Source organism: Eulemur rufifrons, chromosome 7 (assembly GCF_041146395.1).
Source record: "Eulemur rufifrons isolate Redbay chromosome 7, OSU_ERuf_1, whole genome shotgun sequence".
Lineage (NCBI taxonomy): Eukaryota > Metazoa > Chordata > Mammalia > Primates > Lemuridae > Eulemur > Eulemur rufifrons.
In genome coordinates this window covers 251252481-251273844 of record NC_090989.1, presented here as the reverse complement: position 1 = coordinate 251273844, position 21364 = coordinate 251252481, and the positions used below count along the sequence as shown (strand labels likewise).

The following is a 21364-nucleotide window of genomic DNA, read 5'->3' as shown; positions in this document are numbered from 1 at the left end:
TGTGGAAACCTCCTAAAGTAGTTGGGTAGGCCCCCCTTGAAAAGTGGCTATTACGAGTACTTACTAAGTAGCTTGGCATTTCTGGGGCAAGATTATAAAACCAATTAAGATAAATGCTCTGCTCTTGAAATTGGGAGGGAGTTATTAGCTTAATGGGGAAGCCAGAGAAGTAAATATTTTAAATCAGTGTGATATGTTATACTATTGTGGGCAGAAGGGTATCTTGGGAACCTATAAAAGGAGTACTTAATCAGCCTGGATGTTTAGAGAATATTCCAGAAGGACGTGTCGGAATTGAATCATAAAAGATAAGCTCATGTTGGCTAGGTAAAGGAAAGAGTAGAGAAAGCATTTTTAGCATTCTGAACAGCATGAGCATGAAACAAAATAATTGTATTTCGTTGAAGAATCTTGCATATGTAATTATTTCTACAGCTTAGGTCCATGGCAAGATGTGACAATAGGCAGAGGCTGGATTGAGGAGAGTTGTTTGTTTGTTTGTTTTTTAAAGTGAGACAGCGTCGCCTCACTCTGTTGCCCAGACTGGAATACAATGACACAATCACAGCTCACTGCAGCCTCGAACTTCCAGGCTCAAGTGATCCTCCTGTCTCACCCTCCCAAGTAGCTAGGACTTTAGGTGCATGCCACTGCGCCCAGCTAATTTTAAAAAATTATTTTGGTAAGGACATGGTCTTACTATGTTACCCAGGCTGGTCCCAAACTCCTGGGCTCAAGTGATCCTCCCACCCCAGCTTCCCAAAGTGCTGGGATTATAGGCATGAGCCACTGCCTAGCCCTGACGGTAGTCTTAATGCCGTGCTAAGGAGCTTGGCTTTAGGTGAAAGAGAGCCACTAGATGTTTTTCAATTGGAGACTGGCGTGAGAGGATTTCCATTTTTAGGAAGATGACCCTGCTTCTAATATAGAGAATAATTTTGATGGTGGCTTGCCTGAAGGCACAAAGACAAATTGTGGTTATCCAAGGGAGAGGTGATGTGAGTGAGGATTGTAAATGAAGGAACAGCTGTAAGAATATTTAGACGGACTAGCTGATTGATTGGGTGTTGGAACTGAGGCAGAAGGAGTAATCTGGGATAAAACCCAGGCTTAGGTGACAGGGCAGATAATGGTGGCATTAGGGAAATGAGCAATTTGAGGAGCAAGATAATTTGTTTTGGACACCATGAGTTTAAAATGCCTGTGGGATGTAACAAGAGTGATGCCAGTCAGGCAGGAAGTCTGCTGCTCTTAAGTAGTTGTGGAGCTGACATTAAAGATTTGGGAATAGTCCCCCTCCACCCTGTCTGGCACTCTGTTCTAGCTACTCCTCCTTTCCTTTTTATATTTTACACTTAAGACTCATCTAGTTTCTCCTTTCATAGATCTCCTCGTGTGTAAACTGTAGGTTTATTTATATAAAGGTTTGACAAGGTTAGCCTTCACCACGAGAATTGCTGATGGGATTTTAATTCAACTTCCCAGGCTACAAGGTATATGAGGGCAGAAGAGATTATTTCTCTCTTGTTCATAGTTGTGTTTGTAGCACTTATTAATAGAACAGTACTGGCAAATTAATGAGTGAATGAAGGGATGAATCATGGAATCACATGAAGAGTAAAGTCTATCGGGAATGCCCTTTCTCTAAGATTGATCCTTTCCATGAAGCATTTCTGAATTGATTCTTGGAGAATAAAGAGTTGGAGGTGCGCACTTCAGGCAGAGGTGGCAGCAAGAGCAGAGGCAGGGATGTGTAGGGCAGAATGGGGGCGTGTGATGGAGTGGCAGTGAGGTATAATAACTTTTATCGTGTGTCTCCAGTCATTGCAGAAAACCGAATAACATTAATAGGTATGTTTAATAGTGTCTGTGATGTGTTCTCAGTATTGTGTTTTGCTTAGAAGTTTCTGTGCATGGATAGATGAGGCTTAGAAATATAAATTATGCCCAATCTGAGACAAAACTGTTTTGATCTTGCTCTTTGTGTCCATAGCCTAATGCTAGGCCTTCTTGAAGCCTTCTGTGAATCCCAGGCAGAATCCCAGGCAGAGTTTACTACTTCCTAGTCTGTATTCGTGTGGTATATTATATAATATCTGTCTCTAACATTATATTCGTTTATTTTCATGTTTTATTTGTTTAATTACCCTGGCCATGTCGTTAATAATTCCTAGGATCTAGCATGTAGTAGACATTAATTAAATGTTTGGTAGATAATTGAGCAAATGGAGGTTTGTGCCCAGTATCAGCCACATTAAATAAGAACTGTGTTCTGCTTCTGTGTGTTTTTTCTCTTGTAGCTCTTTGTAGTGGATGTCCAGACAAGCCAGATCACCAAGATCCCCATTCTGAAAGACCGGGAGCCTGGCGGTGTGACCCAGCAGGGCTGTGGTATCCATGCCATCGAGCTGAATCCCTCTAGAACACTGTTAGCCACTGGAGGAGACAACCCCAACAGTCTTGCCATCTATCGACTGCCTACACTAGATCCTGTGTGTGTGGGAGATGTAAGTTTTCCCGATAGATTGTGGTTAAAAGGTAGCCTTGTTTTTAAATAGGGCCCAGTAGTTAGACCCTCCTCCCACCAGCTCACCTGGAAAGGGGTGGTTTCCTCTAGATTTCTGCTGACTCCAGAGACATGGGGGTGCAGTGTGGAGGTGGAGCTGTCAGAGTGAGGACTAGACTTCTCATAAGGCCTAGTGTACGTTTGATAAAGGGGCAGGCAGCACACCTCAGGGGCCAACAGCAGTGGGTTGCTGTTTGAATCCACAGTGTCTACGTATCTCCCACTACCCATAGTTAGAGAGCAAAGTTTACTAAATCATTCATTCAGCAACCATTTATTGAGTCTTCTGTGGGTAGGCATTGTTTTAGACACTGGGGACACAGCAGTGAATGAAACAGATAAAGCTCCTATCCCCTGGAAGGCTGCATTCTAGAGGAGAGTGACATAGAAACCAAAATATTAATATAAACCAATAAATATTTACCAGTAATATATCAGAGTTTGATAAGTGCCATGGAGAAGAGTAAAGGCAGGTTAAAGGGATAGTGAGTGAGGCAGAAGATGCTGTTTAAGAGGATAAAGCATCGTTGATAAGATGGTATTTCAGCAGAGAGACTTAAACGAAATGAAAGTACAAGCCATGCAGATATCTAGAGGAAGAAAGTTCCAGACAGAAGATAGGACCCAGAGGTAGAAGGCCAGAGCTGTTGTGTTCACTGGTCACGTGTATTACCCACAGTAATGCTAGTTTCATTTCAGCTTTGAGCTCCTCAAGATAGAAGCTAAAGATTGTGGGATCGTGCCCTGAAGGTTAAGGTCACCAGAGATTGGAGTTGTAATTTTTACAAAGATATTTTTAGTCATACTTGTATACTTTTCAGAAAAGTTTATTACAATCCTTATTTCACTAATTTGTTTTTTGTTTTCCTCCCTGTACCTGTCACTCTCTTCTCTCCAAGGATGGACACAAAGACTGGATCTTTTCCATTGCATGGATCAGCGACACTATGGCAGTGTCTGGTAAAGTTGCCCTTTTATAGGGAGCTTTTGGTGTGGCAGGGAGGGCAGGATAGAGACTGAAAATGGATAGTAGTGGGATAGGAATTAGCCCAGTAAATGGAAAGACCATTGGCCAGGGGCCAGGAAATCTTGTTTCCAATATTGGCTTTCTCTGACTTACCATGTGTCTTTGGATAAGTCATTGCCCCTATAGCTGAATTCCTGGCCTCAAAGCAATCCTCCCACCTCAGTCTCCCCAAGTGCTGGAATTACAAGCCTGGGCCATTGTGCCCAGCTCGCCTCTACATCTTAACTTCAAGGTGTGTAAAGTGGAAATACTAGCATACTTCCTCTATTGTTCATACTTTCTCTGCCTTGCTCCAAAAAGCATGTATGGTAGCATGTTAGCCGAAACATTTTTGTGGGGCTTCATTGAGATAATGGTTGTGAAAGTGTTTTAGAAAAGTTGATGTGCTCTCCAAAGTATTAGAAGCAATTATCATTTACTGTGCTACTGTGTGGCATTAAATTTCTTGTTGATAAATGTAGGGATTTCCTTTCCTGTGGTTAAAACAGCCAGAAAAAAAAATATGGATAAATGAATGTAGAGAAATTAACTTAGAGATATACAAATGCTTTGTTTTGTTGGTTTTTTTTTTTTTTTTTGAGACAGAGTCTGCTTTTGTCACCCTGGGTAGAGTGTAGTGGCGTCAGCCTAGCTCACAACAACCTCAAACTCCTGAGCTTAAGCGAACCTCCTGCCTCATCCTCCTGAGTAGCTGGGACTATACAGGTGCACACCATGCTGCCCAGCTAATTTTTCTATTTTAAATTGAGACAGAATCTTACTCTCACTCAGGCTGGTCTTGAATTCCTGAGCTCAAGCGATCCTCCCGCTTCGGCCTCCCAGAGTGCTAGGATTACAGGCGTGAGCCATCATGCCGTCCTACAAATGCCTTCTGAGTACCCACAGCAGCCTAGAAAGTTGGCTCAGAATGCTAACCAGCTTTGCTAAGTACCCACAGATAATAATACAATCCTCCTCCTTCTAGATTCCCAAGAAAAATAGTATAATGGTCATTAAACTAAGTACTTCACATATGTTATCTAGACAATACTAGTAAGTTTGCATTATTGGCTTCATTTCACAGATGAGAACATTTAGATTCAGAGAGGTTATTATAACTTACCAGTGACTACACAAGTGGTGACAGATGGAGCCAGGTTTTGAATCCAGATCTATCTGCTCTCTCCTGTTTCACCATGTTGCCCAGACTGATCTTGAATTCCTGGCCTCAAGTGATCCTCCCACCTTAGCCTCCCAAAGCACTGGGGTTACAGGCGTGAGCCACCATGCCCAACCTCTTTTGGATTCTTAACATAGCAGTATTCTTCTGGTGTGACTATTTAAAATTTTTTTAAAAAGCAAGCAATAGAAAGCAGCCAGAAAGGAAAACAAATCTAATAAAGAAGCATAGTCAGGCCGGGCGCAGTGGCTCACGCCTGTAATCCTAAGCACTCTGGGAGGCTGAGGCGGGAGGATCACTCGAGGTCAGGAGTTCGAGACCAGCCTGAGCAAGAGCGAGACCCTGTCTCTACTAAAAATAGAAAGAAATTATCTGGACAACTAAAAATATATATAGAAAAAATTAGCCGGGCATGGTGGTGCATGCCTGTAGTCCAGGCTACTCGGGAGGCTGAGGCAGAAGGATTGCTTAAGCCCAGGAGTTTGAGGTTGCTGTGAGCTAGGCTGATGCCACGACACTCTAGCCCAGGCAACAGAGTGAGACTCTGTCTCAAAAAAAAAAAAAAGCATAGTCAAAAGTCAAAATTAGGCCAGGCATGGTAGGTCACGTCTGTAATCCCAGCACTCTGAGAGGCGAAGGTAAGAGGATCACTTGAGGCCTGGAGTTCAAGACAAGCCTGGGCAATGTAGCAAGACCCCATCTCTACAAAAAAAATTTTAAAAATTAGCTGGGTGCTGGGCATGGTGGCTCACACCTATAATCCTAGCACTCTGGGAGGCCGAGGTGGGAGGATAGTTTGAGCTCAGGAGTTAGAGATCAGCCTGAGCAAGAGTGAGACCCCATCTCTACTAAAAATAGAAAAAATTAGCCAGGTGTGGCGGTGCACACCTGTGGTCCCTGCTACTCAGGAGGCTGAGGCAGAAGGATCACTTGAGCCCAGGAGTTTGAGGTTGCTATGAGCTAGGCTGACACCATTCCATTCACCCGGGCAACAGAGTAAGACTCTGTCTCAAAAAAATAAAAACATTAAAAAAGGTGAAAATTAGCTGGGTATAGTGGCATGTACCTATAGTTCCAGATACTCAGGAGGCTGAGGCAGGGTGATTGCTTGAGCCCTGGAGTTTCAAGAGATTTGCAGTGTTAGGAGAGCACGTTCTGGTCTCAAAGGAGAGTTGGCAAATAACTTTACTGGAAAAGAAATTTTATCTTTTTATAAATTAAAAAAATAAATTTGCAGGGGCCATGCTAATCTTCTCTGTATCGTTCCAATTTTAGTATATGTGCTGCCAAAGTGAGCACTGGAAAAGGAATTTTAAAACAATTTTTTTTTTTTTTTTAGTGGTTCTTTTTTTTTTTTTTTTTTTTTTTTTTAAGACATGGGGGTCTTGCTCTTGCACAGGCTGGTCTCGAACTCCTGACCTCAAGCGATCCTCTCACCTTGGCCTCCCAGAGCACTTGGAATTACATAGTGGTTCTTGATATTCTGTTTTATGGCTATAATGTAGCCCTATTGTTGAACATATAGATTGTTCTGAATAAACATCTTTATATATGGATCTTATGATAGTGGATTATTCCTAGATGGGAATATATACTTTCAGGGTTTTGTTGCATATTGTTCAGTTGTACTCCAGAAAGATGATACCATTTTTAGTTTGCCACCAACAGTGTATTCAGGGCTCAATCCAAAGAAGTGTTCTTGGTTTTTTAAGTGCTTTGTTATTGTTCAATAAGGAAAATGACTTACTTTTTTAAGCATTCATTTTATGTAGAACAGTCATTCTTTTTTTTTTTTTTTTTTTTTTGAGACAGAGTCTCACTCTGTTGCCCAGGCTAGAGTGGGTGCCGTGGCGTCAGCCTAGCTCACAGCAACCTCAAACTCCTGAGCTCAAGGGATCCTCCTGTCTCAGCCTCCCGAGTAGTTGGGACTACAGGCATGCACCACCATGCCCGGCTAATTTTTTTCTATATATATATTTTTAGCTGTCCATATAATTTCTTTCTATTTTTAGTAGAGATGGGGTCTCGCTCTTGCTCAGGCTGGTCTCGAACTCCTGAGCTCAAATGATCCGCCCACCTCAGCCTCCCAAAGTGCTAGGATTACAGGCGTGAGCCACCGCGCCCGGCCAGTCATTCTTAATAAAGGGATTGTGGTCCCTGTGGGTCCATGAAAAGCCTAAGGAGGCCCGTCCATCCTCCCCTGAAATTGAACGTAAAATGTGGTATTTTTGTGTAATTTTCTAGAGAAAGGACCTGTAACATTCCTAAGTCTCTCAAAGGGGTCCAAGGCTCAAAAAAGGTTAAACACCCACTAATCTAGAGTGAGGGTTCCCAAACACTACTGCCCACTAGAAGTCAGTGGTGGATGTATGCAAAGTGACCTAAGCATTTAGCTTGGAAAGTTACTGAGCTTTATCAAACTATATAAAGTTCTCTTTTTAAAAAATTCCAACTATGTTAAGCTTAAAGGTTATATTTTAGCTCATAGGCCTTAGTTGAAGAGTTCTCTTAGGATAGCTATTAAAATGCCTACTGCTCTGTGTTTAGGGTGGGCCATTTGACCAAGCTTCAGCACATATGAGGATGATGTACAAATAGCTAGACTATGAAAGCCCACGTTGGCCTCTCTGTGATTGTTCCATGGAGGATTAAGTATATCTGACTTCTGTGGTCTCCCTGCCTTGCAGGCTCACGCGATGGTTCTATGGGACTCTGGGAGGTGACAGATGATGTGTTGACCAAAAGTGATGCGAGATACAATGTGTCGCGAGTCCCTGTGTATGCTCACATCACTCACAAGGCCTTAAAGGATATCCCCAAGGAGGACACAAACCCTGACAACTGCAAGGTCCGGGCTCTGGCCTTTAACAACAAGAACAAGGTATGAACTCATCAAGGGATCCCTGAAGCTATTCCTCTTGCTTATGTATTGGGAGATGGACTCCCCTTTCCACTCCCCAAGTCACTGCTTGCTACATAGTTTGGTTCTGTGCCCACAGAGTACTTCTTAAAGGCTGAGGGATGCTGGTGAGAAATTATAACTGAGGCTGTGACACCCACTCCTTAGATTGATCTCGGCAGTATTTCTCTGAGTGGCTATATTTGTGGGCCAGGGCCACTCTGATTTGACTATCTCATTTGCACATGCTTTTGCAGGTGCTCTATTTTGGGCTTGATTTTCATATTTGCCTCTGCAAGTAATCACTTTTTTTCTCTTTGGTATTCAGTTTCTTTTCATTCTTCACTGCCTTTCCCTTCACACTGCCACCAAGTCTTGCCTAACCATTAAGTCAAATCTCCTGACACTGAGATTTTAATAAAAGTAGAGTGTTTGGATATAGACCCAGAGCCAGAAAAAGCCTTCTCCAAAATCTGAATCAGGCCACAATTTGAAGGGTAGCTCCCTTAACTCCTATCTGCCATCCGTATTTATGGCCTAAGCGTACATTCATCTTTCCTAGATTAGAGCCTCCACTCATAGCTCTCTTCTGAGACTTACGAAACTGTCCTTCATGTGTGTGCTCTGCTCTAACTCTCCAACAGGATGTCATGGGGGTGATTGCATGGTAAGGACTTTCTGAACATGGGTGCCTGTGTTCTTGCCAGCAGCCTCAATTTAATATGCTGTCAAGCTGCATTCCATAGGGTGAGGCAGTGGACTGATGATTCCTGGCACCCCTGCTGGAATCATCATGGGATAAGAGTAAAGGACCCTGACCTTCACAGTCTTCCTCTGCTTACTATTGTACATTACTTGCTATAGATTGGAATATAACCTTTCTTTCATTACTCTTGCAGGAATTGGGAGCAGTATCTCTGGATGGCTACTTTCATCTCTGGAAGGCTGAAAATACACTGGCTAAGGTGTGATGAACATGACTTGGTGATTTTACATAGTAATTTACCACATAGTTACAACACATTAATTCTTCATACCTGTAATGCCAGCTACTGAGGAGGCTGAGGCAGGAAGATAGCTCGAGCCCAGAAGTTTGTGAGCAACCTGGGTGATAAAGTGAGACCCTGTCTCTGGGGAAAAAAAGAAAAAAAAAAAAACAACTTGAATTCTCCCTGAACCTTTTCATTCTTGTTCAAAACACACCAGTGCTTCAACGGGCTGGGCATGTTCTTACACAATACATGAAATTCTGAGTCTGGCATGCCTCTCTTGAAAGGAAAGTCTTTTAAAAAGATCAGAGCAGGTGATTCTTTCAGATTGCAAGGGCTTCCTGAGAGACTCCTTTAACTAGCAGTTCCCCGGTCCACCATGCTTAAGTATTTGTAATAATTATAGTTTAGAGTCATCTATAATTATTGACTACTTGGCATGTTGTAAGGGCAGGAAGATCTAAATGTTAGACACCACTGGAAACTGAAGGTCAATCAAATTAAGATAAACCATCCCTGAAATAATCATGTAAGGTAATGAGAAATGGATTTATTAATAATTTATAGTAGAGGTTGAGCATCCCTAATCTGAAATCTGAAATGCTGTCAAAATCGGAAAATTTTTGAGTGCCAACATGAAGCCACAAATGGAAAATTCCATACCTAACACCTTTGCTTGCTGATGGTTCAGTGCACACCAACTTTGTTTCATGCACGAAATTTTTAAAAATATTGTATAAAATTACCTTCAGGTTATGTGTATTAAGGTTTATATGAAACAAATGAATTTCATATTTAGACTTGGGTTCCATCCCCAAGTTATCTCATCATATATATACAAATATTCAAAGATGTTAAAAAATCCAAAAGTCAAAACACTTCTGGTCCCAAGCATTTCAGATAAGGGAGATTCAACCTGCATTTACAAGTGTTAAACCTACATGTGGATCCATTTGCCCCCTTTTTCTCCCGGAGGGTTTAGCTGCTTTTTAGTTCTGCGATAGGCATTTTCTTAGGAGGAAGCCGGGCACTTAGAATTATTTATTCCTTTGTGTCACAGCAGCCTTGAGCTCCACTGACTTCGCGTGGTATCTTACATACAGTAGGCACCACTGAGGATTTGCTAAGTGACAAGGATCCAGGGTTGCAGCTGATTTGGGTTGCCTGGGATGAAGCCAGTCCTGAGTGTGCTTTCTGTGGTTCACAGTTCCCACTCAATCGAGGAGTTGGGCTGAGGGCAGCCAGAAATCAGCACCTTTATATGAAGAGCAGTGAGGAGGGTGGTGGTCTTTCTGGGCAGACAGAACAGTGTGGAACCTTGGCTTTAGTGCCCCGGGGTTATGCCTGGAAAAAACCTGTAGGCCTTGTCCTTTCCCAGTATTTCTTTTTTTTTGGAGACAGAGTCTCACTCTGTTGCCCTGGCTAGAGTGCTGTGGTGTCAGCCTAGCTCACGGCAACCTCAAACTCCTGGGCTCAAGTGATCCTCCTACCTCAGCCTCCCGAGTAGCTGGGACTACAGGCATGTGCCACCATGCCCGGCTAATTTTTTTCTATATATTTTTAGTTGTCCAGATAATTTCTTTCTATTTTTTAGTAGAGATGGGGTCTCGCTCTTGCTCAGGCTGGTCTTGAACTCCTGACCTCGAGCGATCCTCCCGCCTCAGTCTCCCAGAGTGCTAGAATTACAGGCGTGAGCCACTGCACCCGGCCTCTTTCCTGGTATTTCTGATTATTTATTCTGAATTTTCCTTTTTCCCTGACCTATGCTCTTCAGTACCTCTATCTTATTGGTTATTACACTTACCTTCTCTTTTTCCTGCTTACAAAGGGGTGGAGTAAAGTATTATTTCCTTAGAGCTTGCCTTGTCTCTAACTCTATGTGGCTTGTGTATGAGGGAAGCCCACAGAAGTGGGAGTCTCAGACTAGTGCCCCTGCCGTACTCTCTGGTGATGCCATGGGTCCACCTCTCCTTTCTGTTTTCAGCTCCTCTCCACCAAACTGCCCTATTGCCGTGAGAATGTGTGTCTGGCCTATGGCAGTGAATGGTCAGTGTATGCGGTGGGCTCCCAGGCTCACGTCTCCTTCCTGGATCCACGGCAGCCATCCTACAACGTCAAGTCTGTGTGCTCCCGGGAGCGAGGCAGCGGTAAGAGTCCCAGTGTGCTACAGTTGCATCGCATGTGGGTTTTGACATTCATTTTCCAAACAAGTACAGTGATCTGCATGGAACACTTAGAAGTGTTTGATGACACAAGAGGGGAACTTAAATACCTGCCTCTGGCCACAGAGTTTCAAGCACCACAGAACAATGTGTGGCCACAGAAGCCTTTGGTGGAAACCACCAGTTAGGATATTAGTGGTTTCCATGTTCTTTCAGGGAGCCCTACTTTCTGTCCTGTGGTAACTTTTTGCTGGGGCCCTGCCTGAACTAAAATTCAGTTCATGCTAAGGGCTGGCATGGTGTGGGAAGGAGGAGTTTACAAAGGGGCATGAGAAAACATTTGGGGTGATGAATATGTCCATTATTTTGATTGTGGTGACAGTGTCTTTGATGTATACATATGTGAAAACTTCAAATTGTATACTTTAAACATGTATAGTGTATTGTACAGTGGTTATACCTCAGTAAAGCTGAAGAAAATACTGAATTTAGTTCTGACCATTGGGTGAATTAGGCTTCAGCCTCCAGTCTTTTATAGCATATTCTCTGTAAGAGCACTCTCATTCTTTATTGGTGGGGGAAAAAAGATACTTACGTTTATATTTACTTTTAAGGTTTCAGAATACCTTTTACTGACATTTCATTTTATCCTACCAAGAACCTGTGGAAAGCAGGTAGGAAAAGATAGTGTTAACCCCATTTTACAGCTGAGACTGAGACCCAGAGCAGTTATAATAGGTAATTTGCCCAGTATTATATAGTTTGATGGGGGAACAGCCATGGACCAGAATCCAGATTATCCAGCTTAACAGAGTGTATTTTCTTCTTTTATCTCACTTTGTCACCTTTCTTGGACAAAAATGTGGCTATGTTATCCTGAGAATCCTAAAAGACAGTACGGATTACAATTTAGCTTCTTTCAAGTAGTATTTATTACCATGCAGATATTACAAAATGGCTTTTGGTTTAGGTTTCTTTTTAATTATAGTTAAGACGTTCACATTTTAGAACAGAGAATAATGCATATAATGAGAGTAGTAGAGAAAGGAATAAATAAGTTTGGCTGGAATGGTATGTGCAATGTAAAGTTTTAAGGGATTTTGGGTTACTAATGGAGATAGCTTTCATATCTAATAAGGAAATTCTGGTTCCATAGATATTATCAAGTTCTTCTTACGTGCCAAAAGACACCTTCATAGCCCATGCACTTATTTATTCACAGGTGCGGCAGATGTATTTTCTTTATGACCCAGAGTGATTAGGTGATTTGTCTTTTTTTTTTTTTTTTTTTTGTTGAGACAGAGTCTCACTTTGTTGCCCAGGCTAGAGTGAGTGCCGTGGCGTCAGCTTAGCTCACAGCAACCTCAAACTCCTGGGCTTAAGCGATCCTACTGCCTCAGCCTCCCGAGTAGCTGGGACTACAGGCATGCGCCACTATGCCCGGCTAATTTTTTCTGTATAGATTTTTAGTTGTCCATATAATGTCTTTCTATTTTTAGTAGAGACGGGGTCTCGCTCTTGCTCAGGCTGGTCTCGAACTCCTGAGTTCAAACAATCCGCCCACCTCGGCCTCCCAGAGTGCTAGGATTACAGGCATGAGCCACTGCGCCTGGCCTGTCTTATTTTCGATTTATTTATTTTTTGAGACAGAGTCTCACTCTGTTGCCCGGGCTAGAGTGCCGTTGGCATCAGCCTAGCTCACAGCAACCTCAAACTCCTGGGCTCAAGCAATCCTTCTACCTCAGCCTCCCGAGTAGCTGGGACTACAGGCATGCGCCACCATGCCCAACTAATTTTTCTATATATATTTTTAGCTGTCCATATTATTTCTTTGTATTTTTCGTAGAGATGGGGTCTCGCTCTTGCTCAGGTTGGTCTTGAACTCCTGAGCTCAAATAATCCGCCCACCTCAGCCTTCCAGAGTGCTAGGATTACAGGCGTGAGCCACCGCACCCGGCCTAGGTGATTTGTCTTAAATTCACTGTGAGTGAGAGACAGTACTCCTTTGGGTACTTAAGTTCTGGGCTTTTTGCCACCCTCATAGCACACTTAATACCAGATAAAGACTTCTTGCAGTGGCACAGTAGTGGTTTTAGGAAATGTAGGGAATCCTTATTGATATAATGATTTATAAATGTGCAGACTACCCTGAATTGCAGTATATGTTGGAAGCATATAACGGAGAAGAGCTTAGAGTTATGAAAAATGACTCCAGAGTGAGTAGAGAGGCAATAAGGAGGTTCCAGACACACTCACGGTCTTTGGCCAAAAGCATCTTGGGCATCATCAGGAATCTGGCACTTCTCCATGACTTACTAGAGGCTTCCTGTTAGTGTACGGATAGGCAGTGTGGCACCACGGTTCTCTTTGCTTTTGCATGAGCTATACTTGCCATTGAAAAAGCACTGTCTGCTGTTTGGGGATGTGATGCAAACTCAACATTAGCAAAATTCAGGCTAGCAGACAGTCAAGCTCATTGCACTTCACTTTGCTTTCTTTCAGGGATCCGGTCAGTGAGTTTCTATGAGCACATCATCACCGTGGGCACAGGGCAGGGCTCCCTGCTGTTCTATGACATCCGAGCTCAGAGATTTCTGGAAGAGAGGCTCTCAGCTTGTTATGGGTCCAAGCCCAGGCTAGCAGGGGAGAATCTGAAACTAACCACTGGCAAAGGCTGGCTGGTGAGTAAGCCCCTGCCTGAGATGATTGCTGGACAGTGACAGAAAAATTGCCTTCCCTCTACCCAGCCCCAGTAATACACCACTTTCCCCTAATTTTGCTTTCGTGTCTTCTTACTCCCTCTGGGAAAACTGAGGCCTAGTAAAACACACTGGTTGACCTAGGATTCCACCCAAGTGGTAATAGAGCAGGAAGTATAAGGAACCTCCTACCACGGCTGCCAGTGAATCATTAACGAGTTTGGTTCCAACTGTCCTGAAAAGACCGGAGCTTGTGTAGCAATTCTTCAGCCTGCTCAGTTCCACTCTAATGTTTAGCTGGAAAAATGAGGTCCCAACTCCCATAAGAACCAATCTCCTGATACCAGGTTTTAGGTATAGGACCCTCTCAGGAGACCAGAAAGCATTCCTGTCCCTTCCGCCCGTTTCCTGCTCCGTGGCCTAGAAGTGCTAACATAATCTCTTTTCTTTTCTCATAGAATCATGATGAAACCTGGAGGAATTACTTTTCAGACATCGATTTCTTCCCCAATGCTGTTTACACCCACTGCTATGACTCGTCCGGAACGAAGCTGTTTGTGGCAGGAGGTCCCCTCCCTTCAGGGCTCCATGGAAACTATGCTGGGCTCTGGAGTTAATGATAACTTAACTCGCTCCCAAAATGCAGAGATTTACACTAACTTCCATCCTCAGTTTCCTTGTTTGTTTTGATTTTTTTTTTTTTCTTTGAATTGTGTGAGGCTCTCATATTTTAGTGGGAACACCAGAGTTTGCCTATGGTTTAGGCACTTAATAGGAGGAAGCTCTGTACAGAAATCTGAAGGTCGTTTTTTTCTTTTTTCTCTTTTGGTAATCAGAATTTTACTATCTTTTTTTCGTTCTGGCTTTTCAACCAAATATTATTGCTAATCCCTATTTGTATTTTTCCTTTAAGTGACACACACTCTCCCCTCTCTGGCTTCTTTAGGCTGAAATGACATAGTCATTCTCAACCTTACTTCACTCTTGAGAGGTGGGGCTCCTTTATAATTACGTGGTTGCTGTCAGACTTTCTGTGAAAGTTTGGGAGCCGTGTGTGTGTGTGCGCGCGCGCGCGCGCGTGTATGAACTTGTGTGCCTGTAGGTACTGTGTGTCCCTGAAATTACCTGGAGTGAGGATTACTTGTAATTAAAATATTTATAAAAGAAACAACCTTATTCGCAGAGTCCATCGCTGGGACTAGTCTGTATCTTGTTTTTTAAAGTCTAACAATACTGATAATAGGAAGTAAAAACAGAAAGGAAAACAAATCACCACTGAGAAAACAAACACTTTGAGTTAGATTGCAGGCTTCCTGGGGTCACCCATTGCCAGGACTCTGAAGTGATCCAGCCCTACCTGTCTTCCTACCTGTGTGTCCCCCCAGGTGAGAAGTACGTGTCACTTCTACTTCCCAAGCTCCCATCTGCTTAGACAGTGGCCACTCCCCTAAAACATCAGTCTCCATCCAGAGGCAGCTCTGGAGGCTGCAAAAGGCCTCACAGAACTTGGTAAAGAGCATCCGCATCTCAACCTCTCTCTCCCCCTCAAACAAGACCTGATCTGGTATTTCAGGGTCCTGGAGTTGGGGTGTCTCAAGTCTGCTAAGATTCACATACAGTCCGCTTGGCTTTGAGGAGAAACTTCTCCTTTGCCATTCTTCTCAACTCCCCAGTAGATTTTGCTGTTATTTTCTAAATTCAGTTCAGTCCAAGAGGGTGGGGGTGAGCAGGGTTTTATCTGTGTGTAGTGAGTGCTTCATGTGTGGAATGTTTGTTTTCTCAGTGCAGTGGGACTTGGGGTTGAAGCCACCCCTCCTATTCTGTTGGCTCAGCCCTGTGATGGTGATGGGGTGGCCTGCAGCCAGCATCATCGTGCATGTAACAGCATCGATGTGATTAGTAACGTGTCTGTTCCTCCCTTGAACTGTCTAGTCTGAGGTTTTTAAACTCCCAGGCTTAACTGTGATGTCTACTTGTTCCCTGCTTTTTATGCATCATGTCAAAGATAACAGCTATTCTTACCCACAAATTCCTCCTCTAAGCACATACTCTGCTTCTCTGTCAACATCCCATGCTGGGGAAAGGAAAAGTATTTACTCCTATACCCCAGTTTCTTAGTTGCTCTCCCAGTTATCCCCCTCTTCTCTGAGTGTCAGTGGGGAAACTGGGAAAAAGAGTGTCCTCTTCATGGTGGGGGGCTGCTGGGGAGGGGAGACAGCCAAGTCCACCCTAGTTGGTGGTACACAGCGTACACCACAGGTTCTGGAATTCTCATCTTTGAACCTAGAGAAATAGGTGCTATAAACAGGGAATTAAGCAAAATGCTGGATGCTACAGATCTTTTAATTGTCTTAATTTTTTTTCTATTAAACTACAAGCTGTAGATTTCTTAGTTCTCACAGAACTTCTATCATTTTAAACTGACTTGTATATTTAAAAATAAAAATCTTAAGTAGGATGTTTTGTACTGTTGCCAGACCCTCTTCTGTGATGGGTAATACGTTTGATTGTTTGAAATTTTCTGTTTTTAAAAATGTAGTACTTGACTTTTTGCCAAGGAAAAAAAATAAATATTATTCCACTGCAAAATGGTTTGAGTATTGTATAGCCAAGAGCCTGGAGGATAAAGTTCCCAAATGACTGGTTGGAGAGTTGGCTTGAGGGCTGGGATTGTTTGGGGCAGTAGGGGAACACAAGGGTTCCCTCAAAGTTAGAGGCAGGTCAAGGGCGGAGACACAAATACTAAGGCCTGCTTGCTCCTGGTTCCCAGTTGTGGCCCAAGATCAGCTACTTTGAGGTCCAGTTGAGGGTGGAAATGCCCAGGAGAAGTAGCATGGTACCTGAAAAAACAAACAAAACCAATGGATGAAAATGAGGGAGGATGCTAGTCCTTACGTTGACTGGTTTTGAGCAAGGTGACCAGCTCAGGGTTGGTGATGGTTCCCTGAGAATGACTATGAAAGCGGCTACGTAGTGCTCTGGGAATAGGTATCATTTTTTTGTAGTTGGAACCATAAATCCTCTCTGCCCTTTTTAAGGAGAGGACACAGTGACCGTAGTGAGTGATGCTCTTCGCAGAGCCTGTTTGGGGCTGTAGCTGAGAGAAAGGCGGACTGCTGGATCACACCACCCTCCTTGCACAGGGCCACTGAGCCTGGCAAGGCAGTGCCTGTTCCTCTGCCACATGGTATTTGTTCTTTCCAGGGCAAGCTGTATCCAGCTGCTCTTTGCACCTGCCTTAGAGATTGACTGGTTCAGAGCATGACTCACATAGGGACCTATGTGATCAAAGGCTGCAAGACAGGAAGGAGGAAGTGATTAAGCTGAAACAATTTGAGAGGGCTTCCTAGAGGAGAAGAGTTAACATTTGGAAACAGACTGGAGGTAGCCTTTCTCAAAATGAGTTCAGAATACCAGATCCTAGAAGGATAAAGGAGAGGGAAAAAAATACTGGATCCTTAATTAACAGCATTGGTGTTTGCAAAATGTTCCATCATCAAATCATTTTTGGGAAATGCAGATTGAAACAAAGGCATTTCACCCTTTGCTGTCAGTTTTTTGGTATGTTACTATGGGACTCATTCCATGGAACATGCTCAAAGAAAGGTGACTTAGGGGATGTGGAGTGGACCTAGCCTGGGTCTCTAGACTCTATGGAATCTTGGCCCTGCTCCCATTTTCGAACCAGCCTTTCCAGTGAAATGTGTATCACAGAAGGGCTTTGTGGACTTTATGGGGTCCCTTTCCTGCCAGCAGTCCCTACTGCCTTCCATGAAAGAATTTCTTGTTCTCTCTCAGGCCACATGCCACATGCCACATGCCTCATTCCAAATGGTCTACTGGCTCCTCCCCTCATCCTTTGGGTCCTTTTGCAGAAGGCTTTGAAACTGAACTAAATTCCTGGGCCTTCAAGCTTCATTTATGCTTGAGGTCTCTGGTCCCCTGCCACTCTAGGAGCTGATTATTGATCGGGCCCTTAGTGTTCCTAATAAAGCTAAAGCTGCTCCCAGTCTAGGCTTCTCTGATCCAGCTGCCATCCAGACAATTCCTAGCAAAGGTACCCAGAGAGCAAGTCAGGATGTCACGACCCTTGGCTTAGTGTCAGGGATCAATCTTGTAAGGAGTCGGCCTATGTATGATCCCGGTGTTTTTTTTTCCCCTCCATTTCAGTTGGCTGGTGTCTGGAAAACAACAAAGTGGGGAGAGGGTGATGAAGAGGAGGAATCACTCACTAAATGCCATTTGCTTCGTGCTAGTTCATCCACATCTCTCTTCATGCTAGTGTGTTGAGATGACTGGAAGCTTTGGAAGGGTAGAAACATGGGCTTTTAATTCTGGAACCACTGATGAAGACAGTGGAAAGCTCAGATTTCTTAGCTAGGTTCTTCTGCCTTAACTCAGCTCCTCCAAAGAATAATCTGGTGAAGAAAAACAGCAACACTACCATTGGACAGGAAGGTAAGAATTGAACTAGGATGGGGTTGTGGGCTCTTTTATGATTCAGCTCTCCCAGACAGAGGTGTGAGCTATCTTCTCAGAATCCCCTTGGGTTGGGCCTCACATCCAGACACTTCTCCTTGATTAGTAATTGCTGAAGTCAGAATTTTTAAAGGATAATAATACTCATTAATTGAGCTCAGAGTCATATGTTTACTGTGCTGCTTTTAAGCCGTATTCAGAGCTGTAATTAACATCCCTAGTGCTATGGACAGGAAGAAAACAAATGATCAACTCATGTCTTAAAGAAAATAAACTTCCGCTCATGCCTGTAATCCTAGCACTCTGGGAGGCCGAGGCGGGAGGATCGCTTGAGATCAGGAGTTCGAAACCAGCCTGAGCAAGACCAACCCCATCTCTACTAAAAATAGAAAGAAATGATCTGGACAGCTAAAAATATATATAGAAAAAAACTCAGCTGGGCATAGTGGCGCATGCCTGTAGTCCCAGCTACTCGGGAGGCTGAGGCAGAAGGATTACTTGAGCCCAGGAGTTTGAGGTTGCTGTGAGCTAGGCTGATGCCACGGCACTCTAGCCCGGGCAACAGAGTGAGACTCTGTCTCAAAAAAAAAAAAAAAAAAAAGAAAAGAAAAGAAACGAAACTTCCCTCATGAGTGATTATTGTTTTCTTAGCTGGTGGCAACCTGGACAGAGGACTGGAGGTCATGAGGAGGCTTCTTTGTTCTCCAGAGTCAAGGCCATTTGCCAACAGCAGGCAAGACCATTGAGCTGGGTACCCTGGTGTGAGGTGTGGAGGTTTGGGGCCTACACTGTGTTGCTCATCTGAGAAACATCCCTCAGCTTTACTACCACCAACAACCCCCCTGCCTGTCTATGCCTTTAGCTAAAAATACAAAATTATTGCCCAACTACCATGCCTAAGTTTCCACCATTAGATCTTTCTTTGTTTTCAGGTGGGAGGGGTGGTGTTTAAAGATACCAAAGCTATTCCCTGAAAGGGATACATGCCACTCCCAAGTGCCAACTGTGCAGGGGAAGTATGGACTAAAAGTGGAAGATTACAGGTTTGGCCCTAGTTCTGCTGCTGCTTATGGCCATATGGCTTTGAACAAGTTTTTTCCTCTCTCTGGACATAACATTACATGGTTTCCAGGATCCTTAACATTCACAACTATTTTTCTGGTGTAGGGAAGTCTAAGAAGAACAGGAAGTGATCCCTGTCCTAAAGCAGTTAAACATTATAATAGGGTTTGCTAAATTTTTATTTTGTGAGTCTTATTTTCTAATGGCTTCCAATAAGTAAAACATTGGGAATTGTAGTAAGGTGAGTGGCCCCCGCCAAATTTGTGTCCATCTGGGACCTCAGAATGTGACCTTATTTGGCAATCAGGTCTTTGCAGATGTAATTAAAGGTAAGGATTGAGATGAGATTGTATTGGATTAGGGTGGGCCCTAAAGTCGTTATAAGAGACAGAAAAGTGCCTACAGGGACACACAGAGAAGATACTGTGAAGACAGAGATTAGAGCGTAGCATCTACATGCTAACTAATGCCAGCAGCCACCAGAAGCTGGAAGAGGAAAGCTTCTCCCCTAGAGCATGGGGAGGAGCGTGGCCATACTTACATCTTGATTTCAGACGTCTGGACTCCACAACTGAGAGAGAATAAATTTCTGTTGTTTTAAAACCACCAAGTTTGTAGTAATTTGTTCCAGCAGCCCTAGCAAACTAACATAGGAGTATTCTGAGAAAATTTTAGATACCAATTTTTATATTAATAAAATTACACTTGAGTGGCTCACGCCTGTAATCCTAGCACTCTGGGAGGCCAAGGTGGGCGGATCGTTTGAGCTCAGGAGTTCGAGACCAGCCTGAGCAAGAACGAGACCCCGTCTCTACTAAAAATAGAAAGAAGTCAGCTGGACAACTAAAAATACATATAGAAAAATTAGCCGGGTACGGTGGCATATGCCTCTAGTCCCAGCTACTCGGGAGGCTGAGGCAGGAGGATCGCTTGAGCCCAGGAGTTTGAGGTTGCTGTGAGCTAGGCTGACGCCATGGCACTCTAGCCCGGGCAACAGAGTGACACTCTGTCTCAAAAAAAAAAAAAAATTACATTTCAGATTTAAGAAAAATATTTTTCTTTTATGATAATACAAGAACTATATTCACATAATTGTGCTAAGACTTACAAAAACAAAAAGTAGGCTGGTCTGAGTGCAGTGGTGTTTACAGGTAATTGATCACAACCAGTTACAGATTCCTTTGTTCCTTCTCCACTCCCACTGCTTCACTTGACTAGCCTTAAAAACAACAACATAATCTCAGAACCGTACTTGAATTGATTCTGCCTGGGAAAACCTGTCCGTCCAGGATAGAGGCAGTAATCCCGAAAGCCGGCCCCCTCTGGTTGCTTTTTCCTACCTATCTCAAACTGTCTCAACGTTTTAAACCTTTACTCAAGTCATCTTTTCATGGTGCAGCTTGTAGGGTTTTAGGGTGCTTTCCCATCCTGAATTTATTAGACATAACTTGTACAGCTATCTGGAGTCTCCTTTGATAGCAGATGATCTAGCTAAGGCCTGAGATAACCTAAACTTGCCTTACTATGGAATCTCCCTTGTGCCCCGCTGTGCAGACCTGGAGTTGCCAGCCAGGATATAATAAGGATCCTCAAGGTTGATGGAGGACACGTGAGTCTTCAGATATTATCAGCATTGACTTTATTGTTCCTAGGCTACTAGTTTATTTAACTGGTGCCTGTGGTCTTTATTAGGAACTTTTAGCCCATCAAAATGGTACTATTGGCCGGGCGCGGTGGCTCACGCCTGTAATCCTAGCACTCTGGGAGGCCGAGGCAGGTGGATCGCTCAAGGTCAGGAGTTCGAGACCAGCCTGAGCAAGAGCGAGACCCCCGTCTCTACTAAAAATAGAAAGAAATTATATGGACAACTAAAAATCTATATAGAAAAAATTAGCCGGGCATGGTGGCGCATGCCTGTAGTCCCAGCTACTCGGGAGGCTGAGGCAGTAGGATCGCTTAAGCCGAGGAGTCTGAGGTTGCTGTGAGCTAAGCTGACGCCACGGCACTCACTCTAGCCTGGGCAACAAAGTGAGACTCTGTCTCAACAACAACAACAAAAAAATGGTACTACTTATGTTGAAAAATTATTAATTATATCCATTAACCCAGCAGCTTCACTTCTGGGAATTAAAAAAAATACTCTAGGCAAGCATGCAAAGATAGATGTCTAAGGATGACTGTTGTAGCATTAAGTAGCAAAATAACAAACAAAAACACTGTAAGGAAATAGTTAAATAAAAATTAAATTAAAAATACTAACAGATCAATCTTACCACAAAAAAACAGAGTACCAGATATTGTTAATATATGCCTCCTCATGGC

General features: G+C 43.4%; 1 protein-coding gene and 1 non-coding gene across 2 annotated transcripts in view; one reads left to right on the top strand and one right to left on the bottom strand.

Annotated features, from left to right (window-relative positions):
- The window catches only part of DCAF12 (DDB1 and CUL4 associated factor 12), a 38051-nt gene extending 21964 nt beyond the window's left edge, over window positions 1-16087 (top strand). The window contains exons 3-9 of the mRNA XM_069474354.1: window positions 2301-2507; window positions 3466-3526; window positions 7440-7633; window positions 8551-8616; window positions 10625-10787; window positions 13305-13483; window positions 13960-16087. Of these exons, the coding sequence (XP_069330455.1) occupies window positions 2301-2507; window positions 3466-3526; window positions 7440-7633; window positions 8551-8616; window positions 10625-10787; window positions 13305-13483; window positions 13960-14118 (1029 nt within the window). The 3' untranslated portion in view covers window positions 14119-16087. The remainder of the gene's footprint in view (window positions 1-2300; window positions 2508-3465; window positions 3527-7439; window positions 7634-8550; window positions 8617-10624; window positions 10788-13304; window positions 13484-13959) is intronic.
- On the bottom strand, window positions 5947-6051 carry LOC138388846 (U6 spliceosomal RNA). The gene has a single exon (XR_011234324.1). It is a non-coding gene; the product is annotated as a U6 spliceosomal RNA (small nuclear RNA).
- Window positions 16088-21364: the final 5277 nt, after the last annotated feature.